This window comes from Silurus meridionalis, chromosome 8 (assembly GCF_014805685.1).
Source record: "Silurus meridionalis isolate SWU-2019-XX chromosome 8, ASM1480568v1, whole genome shotgun sequence".
NCBI classification, from domain to species: Eukaryota; Metazoa; Chordata; class Actinopteri; order Siluriformes; family Siluridae; genus Silurus; species Silurus meridionalis.
In genome coordinates, this window is record NC_060891.1 from 25,854,082 (window position 1) to 25,869,143 (window position 15,062).

Genomic DNA, 15,062 nt, shown 5'->3' on the forward strand with positions numbered 1-15,062 from the left:
TCTCTGAGGAGCGGTGCACATTATGAATGTGCATCTCCGGTGAGTAGGTTGGATTTTATTTACATTTTTATGTTTTTGTCATGTTGTTAGACAGATGTTGATTCTAAACTGCTCCAGATGTTGTAGGTGCACAGCTGCGGTTGTAGTGTAGAGGTTTGAAGTCTTAACTGGGTTTCTTGCTTTAGTAAAATGGTTTTCACCTTCATATGTGAAATGCTTAATGGTTTTTATAATCGCGACGTGATAGTGGTGGTATTAAGAGGTGGATTAAGTCGGGTACGTCCCCACTGAAGGCCCGGGTACCAAATGCACGGCCAACCACAGATTTGTCGATATAAAAAAAAAAAATCAAATAGTAGCAGTTGCAACAAATCTTGATTTATTTTTAACATTTTAAGTGACATTTTCCTTTTAAGTTTGTCATTTAATATCATCTATTACATGACCTTTAAAGCAGATCCTGTACGAAAAGCTGCTATGCGCTGTGCAGTTATCATACTGCTCATATTTCATACACTGTGAGTCACTATTGAGATAAATGAGCTTCTGCCACCTGCTTTATCATTTATCATCACCAGTGTCTGTTACTTAGCAACAACGGACCGATCCGCATCGCCAAATGTTACGTTTGAAAGTGGTCCAGAACGCGCTCGGTTATTTCTGACCCATGCTGAGGAGGATGAAGGAGAGAGACGAGAGGAGGATGATTAATACAGGGCTGTGATGCTGATGATGGGGAGATGATTGCACTGTTTTCAAGGACATAGAAAAAATGGTTGTGAAATGGAATGAGGTAAATTTGCAGTATGGCCTTTTTGACAGTACACCTCGGCAGCCCATGAGGTTTGAGGTTTTTACGATGGTGAAGTAAAAGGGATGGAGAGAATGGATAGTGTATGCTGGAGAACAGGGAAAAGATAGAGGAGGGAGAGCTAGTGCTGCTGTCCAATCCGGTGCAGTTGCCTCATTGTCTGCATCCAATGGCTTTCGAGGAGGCTGATTCAGCGCAGGAAAGCTGCTCTGCTGCTGTTATTAATGAATGGAGCGTCTCTCTGCTCACACAGCACCACCCCTCATCTCTCTCCCTCCCACACTTGCTCTCGTCTCTCATCTCTCTGCAGAGCTGATAACAACCTCGGAGGCTTCGCTACCTTTGGTTACGAGCAAACAATCCACGTCTCTGGGACAAAATGAAGAAGCAACAGCAAGAAGATGAGAGCACTCCATCCTCTACGGCTCCAAGATCGTCCTCTTCCTCATCTTTCCTGGTTCCACCACCAACCCGGAGGTCCGTCTCTATGGGGGACTTCCGGCGTGCCCAGACTGGTTCGGAGATGCCGTCTGCCCCGTCCACAGCACCGTCCTCCAAACTGGTGACCCCGAGTTCGAGCATGGAGTTTGAAGCAGCCCGACGGCGCCTGCTAGAGGTCGAGGAACGGCGGCGTGTCATCCAGGAAATGGAGCGTGGTCTGGAAGAGCTGCGTGAGGTGTTTGTTCGCTCAGAGCGTGAAGCAGCTGAGCACGGTGAGCTGGTGGCACGAGTGGCAGCTACTGCTCAGCAGAGCGAGCTTTACGTTTCCGAAAACTCTCAGAGGCTGAAGAAGGGGCTGCGCTTCAAACGCCACCGACCCACCATCATCTTTTCGTCCATGTTGGGGCTCAGAACGTGTCTGCCCTGGCCTGTTAAACTCAAATAGCAGTGGACCAACTCTCTTCTGAGGACGAGGATGAGAGCACTCACGAGTCCATGCTGCTTCAATGTGAAACGCTGAAGCTTCGCTGCCATGTGAGACACCAAACTTCTGCTCAGTGATCTGTGTGTATGTATGTATGTATGTATGTATGTATGTATGTATGTGAGCTGCTTTTCTCTCTTCCTGCTTGCACAGACTATGTGTTTTCTTTTTTTATACGTCCAGTTAATGAACAGAGAGACTCAGAGGTGCTGTGTACATACAATACAATGAACAACAAACAGAGAGCTCTCGAAACTCTTCACTCTCTCTTTTTCCTACGAGAAATGGTGTAACGTTGACGTGCTTCCTCAAGTCACGTACTGCATCGTTCGTAGCCGTTGTTACATACGCTGCTCTCCTCTCCTGGGTGAAGAGCTTGGACATGGGGGAAGGAGCTCTCGTCTCGTCACGTCCCGCGTGGCCTCCTGTGTTGCCTCTGCTGCCTAGGAACTCAGTTTGCTCCAGAATGTATGGTAACACCAACAGAACCTCAGCCTAACATCTACTAATGGCCATTCATGTTGCTGCTTTAGCGTATGCTAGGTTTAGGGGCCACTGATAAACACAAGGACCTGTGTACAGTTTATATATCGTGTCTTTTCTCTTTACTTTTTAGTCAGTAAGGGTATAAACGTTCAGGTACACACAACACAGGTGCAAAAAAGTCGAACCGTCTTCGGGGCATTTTTTCGGGTGGTAACTTATTTGTCGGCTGGTTAAACAGGGTCGATAATGAACTCCCTACGAGCACCATAGTCACTCCGAGCATTTCTAACTAACGAATCCGATGTCTTCTGGCGTTACGATCCAACTCAAGCCGGTAGAGCCGCGTCGCACGATCAGAACCGTACCATCCTCTCTCCGTATGTGTGTGTGCACGTGTCTGCTTGTGATGGAGAAAGAAAAAAAACTGTTTATGAGGCTCAGGAGAAAGTCACCAGGGATTTCTATTCTTAGCAAGTGCACGTTAGGACAGGAAGTATCTGTGCTTCAGTGAGGGAACATACAAATTTCGAGGTTTAATAAGCAGAATATACTTTATGAGTCTGATTTCTGTGGGTGACATGTTTTGAGGTGATCTACACTCCTCCGAGTCTTCATTGTGTAGAAATCTACTATGTAATGCTTAGTTTTTTAAAAGTAAATTATTTAATACACAATTATCTTAGACTTTGATTTGAAACTCAAGCATTCTTTATTGTGTCCTTTTTTTTAATTCGTTTTCCAAAGCGTTTGCATCAACTGGCACCAAAAACGGCAGAAAAATCAAAGTATAAGGTTTAAGTATGTAAATTGGGGATGAAAAATAAAAGCACTTCGAGCGTAATGGAGAAAACCTGCTGCTCCCTGAGTGAACCTGACAGGATTTTCCAGAACCTTCCGCCTCGTGCGTGTGCGTCTTGTGCATGCGCAGTTCCGGACTCGCGTCTCTGCCGCACTGGCCCCACGTCACTCGAGTTAAACGATGAGGCGCCGAGTTCGCCATTTTTTTTTTTTGCAATGATATACAAATTATTTTATCCAAATATTCCAGTGGCAGGCCGTGAATTTCACACCAGTCTAACCTAATGGACCCAATTCTCCTTTCACTGTAGCCACAGCTGCACCGTCCACATACATCATCTCTAACAGAAACTTCAATATTGACCTCATAAAATGACCCGCATTTTTGTTTTGTTTTTTCCCGTGCATTTTTTTGTCAATTTTTTTTTTATGTGCATTGCGGTTTTCCTGGGGAGTTGAAGGCAAATTGTGTGTTTTTGTGCAAATTCTACAGGGGAAAATAAGCGAAAGTAGAAATGGTTCATGAAAAACCGTAACAAATTGTTTTAGCCAACTTTTCCTCACGATGTCTAGGGGTGGACAAAGATAAATCGAAATGTATTTTAAAATAAAATACGGATGGTCCCCGGGTTACGATGGTTCGACTTACGATTTTTCGATCTTGCGATGACGAGAGCGATACGACAAAATTGTAAAAATATTTTAAATTTCATGCAACAGGCAGCAGCGTACGATGTATGATACGCTGGGACGAGCCTATCTCTCGCCCTGTGAGATGCCCCACCCTCGCTAGCGGTCAATGGAGTAAAGTTGTCTCAGTGTGTATGTTTAGTGATAAAACCGTGTCTTCCAAGCACCCAAGTATGTCTCCTGCTTGTAGTGAAAATTATAAATCAGCATGAAGCAGGAACGACTATCACAGTTATAGTACCATCTTCGACTTACGATATTTTTTACTTATGATGGTCCTGTAACGTAAGTATCCATCGTAAGTAGAGGACTACCTGTACTGAATACCTTGTATCGAAATAAACTACAAAATACAGCAGCCACACCATGCATCAAAATAAACAACTGTATTTCTGTATTTTAAAAATACTAAAAAAATACTTTTACAAGGGAGCATGAAATTTCTTCACAAACCTTCCATCAATTGACTTTTTTGATCTGTTCTTTACAATTACACCAACTCATTTGATCTCCCAGATGAAGGTTAGTTTTAAAGTAACCAACAATTTAATGTTAAACAGGTTGCGAATGAATCATAATTGTAGCCTAATTTAGTTACTTAGTGTTTGAAGGGCAAATTTACATCAGTAACACCGAGTGTCAAACAAGTCGTTCATAAGAAAACAACTGATGGCACCTGCATTCATAGCATGAATAATTTGATTGTTAATCATAAATATAATACTATATTATGTGTCAGACAGTCATTCATGTAGTGGTATGCAAAAAAATGATCCTACTAAACAGCTACTGTAATTAGGGTACAATAATATTTATTTATTGATCATTGGATGCCTATTTGAAAGCTGGCAGGCTGCAGGCTTCTTACCTTCTCCAACCTTCTTCCATATGGATCAATATTCTGTTCTCATCTCAACACATCTAAACAAAATACTAAATAGGCACCAATCAGAGTCCTCATTTTTATGAAGTCATCATGTAGATTTTTAAAACTACAAAAATAGAAAAGTATTTTGATACAAAATATGAAGCCATTTTCATCAACCCTATCCAATACAAATTACAAAATTCTATTTTATATTGAAATACCTGTATCATAAATACTGCGCATCCCTGACGATGTCCGGTTGTTTTAAAAAAAATTCGTCTTGTAAATGTCCTTGTATTTGTATCTGCGCCCAAATCAATTTCTTCTCGTCTGCCAGTGGTTGTGAAATAAAAAAACAGCTATATAATCCATATGAATATATACAGTACAGTGTGGGCTACCGCCCGCCTCAGTGGCCTCCTCAGTGGTATTGAAGGCACGCTACTTTTCAAGTGGCTCACACTTTATATCCGTAGCCCACCCTGTATTTGCACTTGTGCAGTTTGTGACAGATGCGGGTTGCGAGCTCTGACTAGTGCGCTCTCTGACCGTCCGATTAAAGGACATGAAAATGCCAACGTTACTGTAAGCCTGCTAGATGGCCTCGTAGTTGTTAACTTGCAATCTGATTGATTAAAGCAACAGCTCCAAGCAACATGGATTTGAAGCTCCTGAGAGAAACGCTATAAAATGAAGAGATACACTATTGGAAATGTTTTGAAACATATCTTTCTGGCCCTGATGGCCTCCCACTGATATATGCTTATTTTCATTGAAATGATCCCAAACCCATATTCTGAGCACATGGTGAAAAACAGGCCTTTAACAACAATTTCAACTTGTTTGAACAAAATTGTATTCACAAATTTGATTGTGGTCTTTGAAAGCTAACTATGTAGAGTATTTCAAGGGCTTTTCTCCATGTTAGCTTAAATTGCTCACGTTTGTCAAACATTTCTCGACAAAGGGCTACTTTTCAACCCCAAACGTTTTTTCTAACGTACTAACATTTTCAGTACATGATGAACTACGTTTCTGGTTCATTCATGCTACGCCATAATTCTGACAGAACACACACATCTATTGTTCATAGAGGTTTGACATATGTACTGTACACCTACAGCTCTCTAATACACAATATATAGCCAAGAGTGTGTGCACACCTCACTGTCACTCCTGTATATATAACTAGTTTGGAGAGAAGGTCTAGGTAACATATTTTTCTGTAAAAATGAGGCCTGAACCTGTTTCAGCATGACATTGTTCCTGTAAGGTTCATGGTGAAACAGGGATTCAGTTAAAGAACTCAAACAATACCCTGACCTCAACCCTAGTAAACAACTTTAAAATGAATTGGAACACACTGACTGAAACCCGGACCTTCTCAAACCATCAAGACCTTAAATTATTGCTGATTGAGCACAAATCCCAATAACCACACTCTGAAATCTAGTGGAAAGCCTTCCCAGAAGAGTGGAATTATTTCTAATGAGAAAAATCAGACTAAATCTGGAATGTGCATGTGTAACAGTGAGGTGTCAACATATGGCTACATAATGTACTATTTATTAAAAGTATTTTTGAAAATATTATCTGAAATATATCAGCTTTTGGAAAAACTTATATAGAAATAAAAAATAAAAAAAAGGTTCAGCTCACAGTCACAAGCTGCTCAAATAATGTATGAGGTACAGATTATAGTATGATGGAGCCTACAGTGGTGTGGGAAAATGCGAAATATTGGCTATTTTAGATAAATAGCTTATGGATCTCACACTTGGACACTAGTCTATGCATTTTTACTCGACATATACTAAAGAAAAAACCCAAAGTATATCATTTCCTACTGATACACACACAAAAATTTTAGTAAAAAAAAAAATCTAAGGTCGCCATGCTTTTCCCTTCAGGGGCACATATTTTGTAGCATATTTGGAAATGTGAATGTAGTGAATCTTAAGGTCGAATGTATGGTACATATTTGGCCTTTTGAGCAAACATTTCTACACTTTGTATATTAGCAAACACGAACGTACCAATAATATCTATTTTTATGACCATGTACGGATGTTCAAATCGCTATTCCTGGTCCGTGTGTGTAACAGATTTTTCTCAAAAAAAGAAACACTCCTGAGAACAGAACGCATTCTTCAACTAACATTTATGGCATTTGGCAGACGCTTTGATCCAGAGCGATTTACAGTTATCTCATTTATATACAAATGAGCTGTTGAGGGTCCTGGCAGTAGAAGCATGGCAGTGCTGGGATTTGAACTCACAACCTTCTGATCTTAAGCACTGAGGTACCACAGAGCTATAATGAACTTCTCCATGAGCTCCTACTGTAAATTGAGCACAAGGAGTCAAACGTTTTCTCACCACTGTACCTCTGTATCCGCATCGACACGTGTAAAAACGCCAGTTATCATCCGATGCCTTACTCGGTCTGTAGAGTTTGCGTATAAACGGTTATATGTGTAGACGAAACCTCGGCTTTGCCTCTCGATTGTTTTTGCACTGCACCTCAATGGAGTTCTGCTGTAAAGGAAAAACAATTTTCCCCCAAAAGAGCTCAGTGAGTGCGCCCACTCTGCGGCACGAATGTACCATACGTCCTAACGTCCTCAACTTTTGCGTTATTCTGTTGTTTTGGTGATGCAGGAAGCCAGATACCAAACCCCCCAAACCTCAGATGATCAAGCCAGCACTACTCTTTCTTATCTTCTCTATTATCTTTATGACCCCAGGCTTTCTGCATGAATGTACATGAATTGCGCATTGTAAAAAAACTGCTCTGATGTGCTTTTATCTAAAGAAAAACGATTGTATTTAAATTACTCTACATCCTTTAATGTCATTGTATTGTATATTTTAGGTTTTTTGTTCATTCTCAACACACAACAACGGGTAGGACCTTGCTGATGATGTATGATCCTAAGAAATAATAAACATGGATATAAATGAATCAGAGTAATTAATCTGATCGAAAATCAAGACTGAGAAAACTGACCTTTGCGATGGGATCGGATTTAAACGCAGAGCAGCTCATCAGCTGAATTTGATCAGGCAGCGAAGAGGAAGTGCTCCAGATGTGTCCTGCTATATTTAGAGCTGACCTTTGTTCCTTTGCATCCTAAACGGTCTGAAGATAATGGACATATGAACACATTTTGCAAATCCTGTATCTTCTATTTGAAGGTACGACGAGGCTACAGATGAATTCTGTGCAACCACAGGAGTCAATTTTTTAATTAAGTTTCTGAACTCAGTTGTAATAAGAAACTGTGTGGAAACCTGCGTGAACTGGCTCATGCAGCTAGTTGAGATGTTTCTCTCAGCAAGTCTGTCCAAATATTGGCCTTCTAGGGTGGATATTTGTAAATGAGCCTTGTTGTGTATCATGACCAATGCTCAATCTGTCAGCTAGGAAGATGAATGCTTTTTGATGAATTCTTGATGAAAATTTCAGACCCCTCAGAGTTCTGAAAGTGCTGGAAGTTTCTCAGAATTCATTTTTTATTACTCACTCATTATGCACAAAATGAGTGCTTTCAGTTTTTAAGTGCAGGACAATTCGTGTGTTCGACATGAACGTAGTCTGCTTGCTGTTCACATCGGTCACCAGAACTTGGCAGAGTTATTTGGCAACCCAGAAACACATTGTATGGTTAAAAGTAATGGGATACCTGACTTTTAAACTGTATGTAGTTCCTCCTCAAAATGTTACCACCCAGTTGGAGGCTCAGGATTTTCCGTCACTTGAACTACAAGACCCATACATGAAAATATGGTTTACATGGAAGATCTTGAGTAGCCTGCTACAGACCTCAACAATATTGAACAATTTGGGGTGAATGTGAACGCAGACTGCACCTCAGGCCTACATCAGTACCGGACTTTTCCGTGGAATTTAGTGGTGACCTGAAAGATTGCACTAAAAAGCACCACTGACTATTAATTAACTCAAAAATTGGATTGTTCAGCTTCACACTGCTGTGCTGCAGCTCTTCAGCAAACCTCCAGTGTGTGTATGTGTACCTCCATGCGGTTATATAACACCTGGAATTACGCAAGATCCTCACTTAGCCCAGAAACGGAACGCCGGCACCCATGCAGCCTGGATTACAGGCCGGATCTGTAAACACATTACAGCTACGAATCCACACATCTGTGAGGTTTGTGTGAGTAAGAATGATACGTAGGAATCCCTCGTTATTATGCAGGTTCGGTTTATATTTATATGACTGTACGTTACGAATAGCCAGAGGCTTGCAATTATTATTTGTAAGTATTTGTTTTGTAGTTATTTATGGCTTAAATTTGCTTGTGATAGTGTTTTAAAGGTATATGACTTATAACATCATGCTGCAGTTCTGTCCAACTTCTAATGTAATCTTTATGCAGCTGAGACAGATAATATTTCAAGTGAAAATATATTCAATATACATAATATAGACCAAAGTTTGTGGACGTGATCATAAGATTGGACTATACTGCTTTTTGAACATCCCAATCCACATTCAGTACCCATTTCCTGTTTTAATATCCTTTATTCTTCTGGGAAGATGGTCCAGTAGATTTTGCAGGATGCTTGTGGAGATTCATTCAGTTACAAGGTACTGAGAGGGAGGAGTCCTGGGGTACTGTTAGCATTGGATGAACAATGGATACCACTAGTAATACTGTTTTTCTTTCACATGGTCATTTAGTTATTTCCTCATTTACAGCATGCAAACTGATCTCACTACACTTTCAATTCAGTTCATAATCTTAAGAATTCAGGAATTATCTGCTAAAACGATTCAGGAATAAAAACCACCAATAACCATGTATAAAATTTCCATTTAAAAAGAATTTATTTTCAGTCAAACTTCAGTCTCTGGAACTTCCTCCAAATTGTTGATTCCGGATAAGTTTTAACGTGCATTTGTTTTTCTTGTAATGGAAAGAAAAGAAGTGTAGTTCTAATGTAGCTTAAAGCATTTATTAACATAAATCCAATAAGCATGGCTGGATAAAAAAAAAAAAAAAAAACATTAGCATGAAACTAAGATGACAGCAAGATAAAAACATAAAAAGACAGAAAGAAACAGGTTTTACTCGTCACATGGCAAAGTGACTTCTGGAGCAGAAAGATTTAAGGGCCTTCCTCAAGGGCCCAATAGAAGCAGCTTGGCGGTTCTGGGCTCCTAAAAGTAATATTACACATTACAGACATTAAAAATGCATTTTATTCAACAATCTTGTTTTTTTTATTTCCCATTACAAACAAAAAAAGCCGGCAGATTTTAGGAGGCTTGTAATTGCTTCACCGAAGTGGTAAAGTGAATCCGGAGTGCACCAGTCTGCTCTCCCCCTGTCCTGTCATCAATAATGCAGAGGGATCTCAAGGAGCAGCTCGAATCCAAAGCAGTACTAAAACTAGTGGCGTGGGTCCAGAAAAAACACACACAACCGAACAAAGCAATTCAACTTTAAACTTTATCTACAGTAGGTTTAGTGGACACCTCACCATAAGGTTGGTATGTACTTCTTTTTGAACACCACATTTCATACTGTATTTAGTCCAAATTTGCTGTTATAACAACCTCCAATCTTCTGGAAAGATGTGGAGGTTTGTATTCATTCTTGACTCTCAAATCGATTCGACTCTCAAATCGATTCGACTCTCAAATCGATTCGACTCTCAAATCGATTTGACTCTCAAATCGAATCGAGTCGAGAGTCGAATCGAATCGAGTCGAGAGTCGAATCGAGTCGAGAGTCGAATCGAATCGAGTCGAGAGTCGAATCGAGTCGAGTCGAATCGAATCGAGTCGAGTCGAATCGGTCGAGTCGAATCGACTCGAGTCGAGAGCCGATTCGATTCGACTCGACTCGATTCGATTTGAGAGTCAAATCGATTTGAGAGTCGAATCGATTTGAGAGTCGAATCGAGTCGAGTCGAATCGAGTCGAGTCGAATCGACTCGAGTCGAGAGCCGATTCGATTCGACTCGACTCAAATCGATTCGACTCGACTCGATTCGATTTGAGAGTCAAATCGATTTGAGAGTCAAATCGAATCGATTCGAGAGTCAAATCGAATCGAGTCGAGAGCCGATTCGATTCGACTCTCGACTCGATTCGATTCGACTCGACTCGATTCGACTCGAGTCGATTCGACTCTCGACTCGATTCGACTCTCGACTCGATTCGATTCGACTCTCGACTCGATTCGATTCGACTCGACTCGATTCGACTCGACTCAAATCGATTCGACCGACTCTCAAATCGATTCGACTCGACTCTCAAATCGATTCGACTCGACTCTCAAATCGATTCGACTCGACTCTCAAATCGATTCGACTCGACTCTCAAATCGATTCAGCCACAAGGCCTCAATGATTAAATTGCTGTGTTACTGATCAGAAGATCAGGATTCAATACATGGGATTCTACACACTCAGAGGTCACAACATTGGTTTCTGGATCTGAGGTTCACAAATTCAAATCCAAGCACCACCACTGCTCAGTTCTAAGCTGCTCAGGGTGAGAACCAAATGCCATAGATGTAAATATAACTCTCACACAATGCTTTATTGTATGTTTTAACAAATTAATTAGAATTATTTCATTGTGTGAAAGTTGCAAAAATTGTATTTAACCTCTGAGCTACCACTCCTCCTGTTCCTGGATTTCCTTTATAATTGATTTAATGGGAAGGTGCAGTGTGTAACCAAACCGCTTTAATCTAGATTAGACAAACGGAATACGCTCAGGGAGTTTTTTTCCTTGCCACTGGCTCGCTCATTAGGGGTGTAAACTTATAAGCAGCAAACTTATAGGCATTAAACTTGTGAACTTTATAACCTCTTTATTTCTGTAAAGCTGCTTTGAGACAATGTCCATTGTTAAAAGCGCTACACAAATAAAAATGAATTGAATTGAAAGTGCTTAATGTGGGATTAGAACCAGAGCACTCGAAGCAGTAATGAAAACATCTCTAATTCTTGAGGGCTGATTTTTTTTTTAAGTGAAATATTTGCCGAAAGTACAAACAGTCAATGAGACAACAATGAGACAATATAATAAGACAGGAGATGAGCGATTTAGTGAGATAGCTCTGAGCTTTGACATTGTATCTATTCAATGTTAAAGTAGAATAATCTTGAAAGCATAAACATAAATTCGAAAAGCATAAGAAAACGCAACTTCCAGGTTTAGGATTTTAAAAAATGTCTACAACTCGTGATGTGAAAGTCTCGAGCTCATCGGCTGAGCCGTGAAATCTTTGACTCCATGTGAACATAAAACGTCGTCTGAGGAAATCCAATGTCTCTGTCTTCCCTTTTCTCTGTCTCTCAGTCACTCAGCTGAATGTCAGTCAGTGAGGATTGTGTTTTGTTGTCCAGCCATTCGTCAACGGCAAACATCCATTAAACAATGAAACCTAGATCACTTGGCACGAACCAGGAACTGCGCCGCATTTATTTCCCCGTTAGTGCCGCGATAATCATCTGCCATGTTTCCACACCGAGGGCTTCGTGTTACCGTGATGAGTTTGCGGACTAAGTGCTGCTCTGCAGACACACACACACACACACACACACACACACACACACACACATACACACACACCCCGAGCCCCATCTCCGGCTCCAACACTCCAATTTAACGTCTCTAAAGTGCCATGAACGATGTGCTAAACAGTCTGAAGCACATTGTGTAGTTCTAATTCCCCTCTAAACCCAGTTTACTGCAGGACAGTTCCGCTGTTCCACACCGACACGGAGGAGCACTTTCCAGGTGAACAAAAACGTACGGTCGTCAAGTCTCACGTGGTGGAAGCTTCCGGAACAATCATTCTCCCAGTTTCATAACGTAGTTGACCGGAAAGGAGCCGGTCTTTAATGGTTTTCCCTCAATGTGTCCAACCTAGAAAAAAAATATATATATATATGGATATAGATATAGATGTTACTGTGGAAATAGTAATGTAATAAAAGATTTATATGAACTTGTAATTTGCTGTATTAATAATCAGTACCTTCTGACCAATCAGATTTGAGAATCTAGTATTTTGTGGTATAATTCATCTTTAATGTGTATATATTTTTATATATATATATATATATATATATATATATATATATATATATATATATATATATATATATATATATATATATATTTATGTGTGCGCGCATGTGTGTGTGTGTGTGTGTGTGTGTGTGTATATATATATATATATATATATATAAATAAATATATAAATATATACACATTAAAGATGAATTATACCACAAAATACTAGATTCTCAAATCTGATTGGTCAGAAGGTACTGATTATTAATACAGCAAATTACAAGTTCATATAAATCTTTTATTACATTACTATTTCCACAGTAACATCTCATACACATGGACATCGAATGTCAGATTTTGTAACCTTTTTTTATTTTTTTAAAGAAAAAACCCTATAATTTTGCTTTATCCCAATACTCAAATCTGATTGGCTAAAAGGTGAGCGTTTTAACTGTTAAATGTGTAAATACGCTATATGAACAAAGTTTTGTGGACAACCGACTATCAGATTCTGTGCTTTCAGAACATCCCGTTTCACAGAGCTCCAAACTCTATAAATCACTATTGGGTTGAATGGGATCACTGACGGCACCTCGGGACTTTAACGACACCCTTGTGGCCTGAATGAATCTCCACACTAATCGAGTGGAACGTCTTCCCAGAAGAGTGGAAGTTATTATAACAGCAAAAGAGGACAATGTGGAGTAGGATGTTCAAAAAGCAGGTATATACACACACATATATAGTGTATTTATCACTGTAGAGTGTTAGAACTTCATTTCCATAAATAATAAATAAGAAAAAGTAAACATTTCACACAGCGGATGTGTGTATTCATCTTTTTTCTCTCAGTCTCACTTGGTTTTCCGCCTCCGAGTCTCCGGTAATGAAATTCAATGTTTGTAATATAATGAAAAATTAATGATTTATCAATGAAAGAATGCTCTCGGCTTCACAGAGCTGGAAAAATAGCTATATTTTCCCTGGATAGTATATCAACCCTTCCAGTGTGTGTGTGTGTGTGTGTGTGTGTGAGAGAGATTGTATACTTACCCACCAGTGTGGATCTTCAGCAGCAGTCACTATGATTATATCATTTTTACAGAATGCCAGTTGATCAGAACCCACACACATACAGTCCACTAACGCCCGGACCTTCCTCTGCCGAGGCCTCCCTGAACTCTGACACACACACACACACACACACACACACACACACACACACACATTCAGTATTACGGATTTTTGTTCTAAATGAAGAACGCTGTATGCAGTAATATTACGTGGCTCGTTACCATGGCGTTCTTGCGTGACCGAGGTGGTGGCATTATAACTGGCACTGCGAGGCTAGCGTTAGCATTAGCGTTAGCATTAGCGATGCTGTTACTGGTCAGACTGCAGTAGAGCTCCTCCATACTGCTCCCAGAGCTGGGAGAACCTGCCGCGCCCTTCCCGCTTCCACTGCTCGCTCGCCGGTAGGATGTCGTCTTCTCCGACCTGCGGAGACGCACAAAAAGGTACAGGACGTCTTTAGGAAGCATAAAAAAAAATTCTCCCTTTATTTGAACTAGGAGACCCAAAAGCTGTTCCAACATGGCAGTGCTGCTGTGCACAAAGTCAGCTCCATAAATATATGCTTTACATATGTTGGAGTGGAAGATCTCCTGCGCTAGAGCTCTTAGTTCTACTTGGACACACCTTTGGGATGATCTGGAATGCTGAATGCACCCCAGACCTTCTCACCTCACCTGCCTTACTTTACTTACCCCCTTGTGGCTGGATGAATTTCCACAAACCTCCAAAAAAAATCTTGTGGACCATCTTGTGAAAATGTGTAATGGTCAGGTGTCCAAAAACTATTGCCATGATTAATAAAACAACAACAAAAACAGTATCATATCATATCCAATAGGTGTCAGTAAAACACCCGGTCTGTATTGCAAACCATTGTGTAACTCTGCAGAGGGCGTGTGAGTGTGTGCGAGTGTGTGTGTGTCAGCAGCTCTTACACGACGGGTCCGATGGAGCTCTGCGTCCCTGATGAACCTTGTCCATCCCAGACCACCGTCTGTCTCTTCAGCACGCCGTTGCGAGGCGAGCGAGGAACCCGCAACCCTGCCGCCTCCTTCATGGGTGAAGGAGGGCTGTTTCTATGGGAACCACTCCAGGAACTGGAGGTGTGCCGGGAAATAGCATGGGACTCCTGGGTGGAGGTGCTGATCTGCGGGTCGGAGCGACCTGGGGCAGGACGAAATGAACTAGGTGTAAAACATTACATCATTAAAGCAGCTATTTTTTTTTTTTTAAATATCTATTTACGTTTACATTGAAGATTATAGAAGATCCATGAATCAATTAGATTCCTGTTATAAATTAATTTAAAAGCATCTATAAATTGTTCCCTCACCAGCCTCTGCT

General features: G+C 40.6%; 2 protein-coding genes across 2 annotated transcripts in view; one reads left to right on the forward strand and one right to left on the reverse strand.

The window, feature by feature from the left end:
* Positions 1-544: 544 nt before the first annotated feature.
* On the forward strand, positions 545-7,528 carry LOC124389639 (TMF-regulated nuclear protein 1-like). The gene has a single exon (XM_046855041.1). The coding sequence runs from the start codon at positions 1,191-1,193 to the stop codon at positions 1,695-1,697; it is 507 nt and encodes a 168-aa protein (XP_046710997.1). The 5' UTR covers positions 545-1,190; the 3' UTR covers positions 1,698-7,528.
* Positions 7,529-11,548: 4,020 nt separating this feature from the next.
* The window catches only part of asap3 (ArfGAP with SH3 domain, ankyrin repeat and PH domain 3), a 49,914-nt gene continuing 46,400 nt past the window's right edge, over positions 11,549-15,062 (reverse strand). Inside the window, exons 23-26 of the mRNA XM_046855428.1 lie at positions 14,654-14,882; positions 13,940-14,141; positions 13,698-13,826; positions 11,549-12,494 (exon numbers count right to left, since the gene is read on the reverse strand). Of these exons, the coding sequence (XP_046711384.1) occupies positions 12,420-12,494; positions 13,698-13,826; positions 13,940-14,141; positions 14,654-14,882 (635 nt within the window). The 3' untranslated portion in view covers positions 11,549-12,419. The remainder of the gene's footprint in view (positions 12,495-13,697; positions 13,827-13,939; positions 14,142-14,653; positions 14,883-15,062) is intronic.

What these genes read in the sequence shown, in the direction of transcription:
- LOC124389639 (XM_046855041.1), top strand. Translation starts at nt 1,191, where the DNA reads ATGAAGAAGCAACAGCAAGAAGATGAGAGCACTCCATCCTCTACGGCT.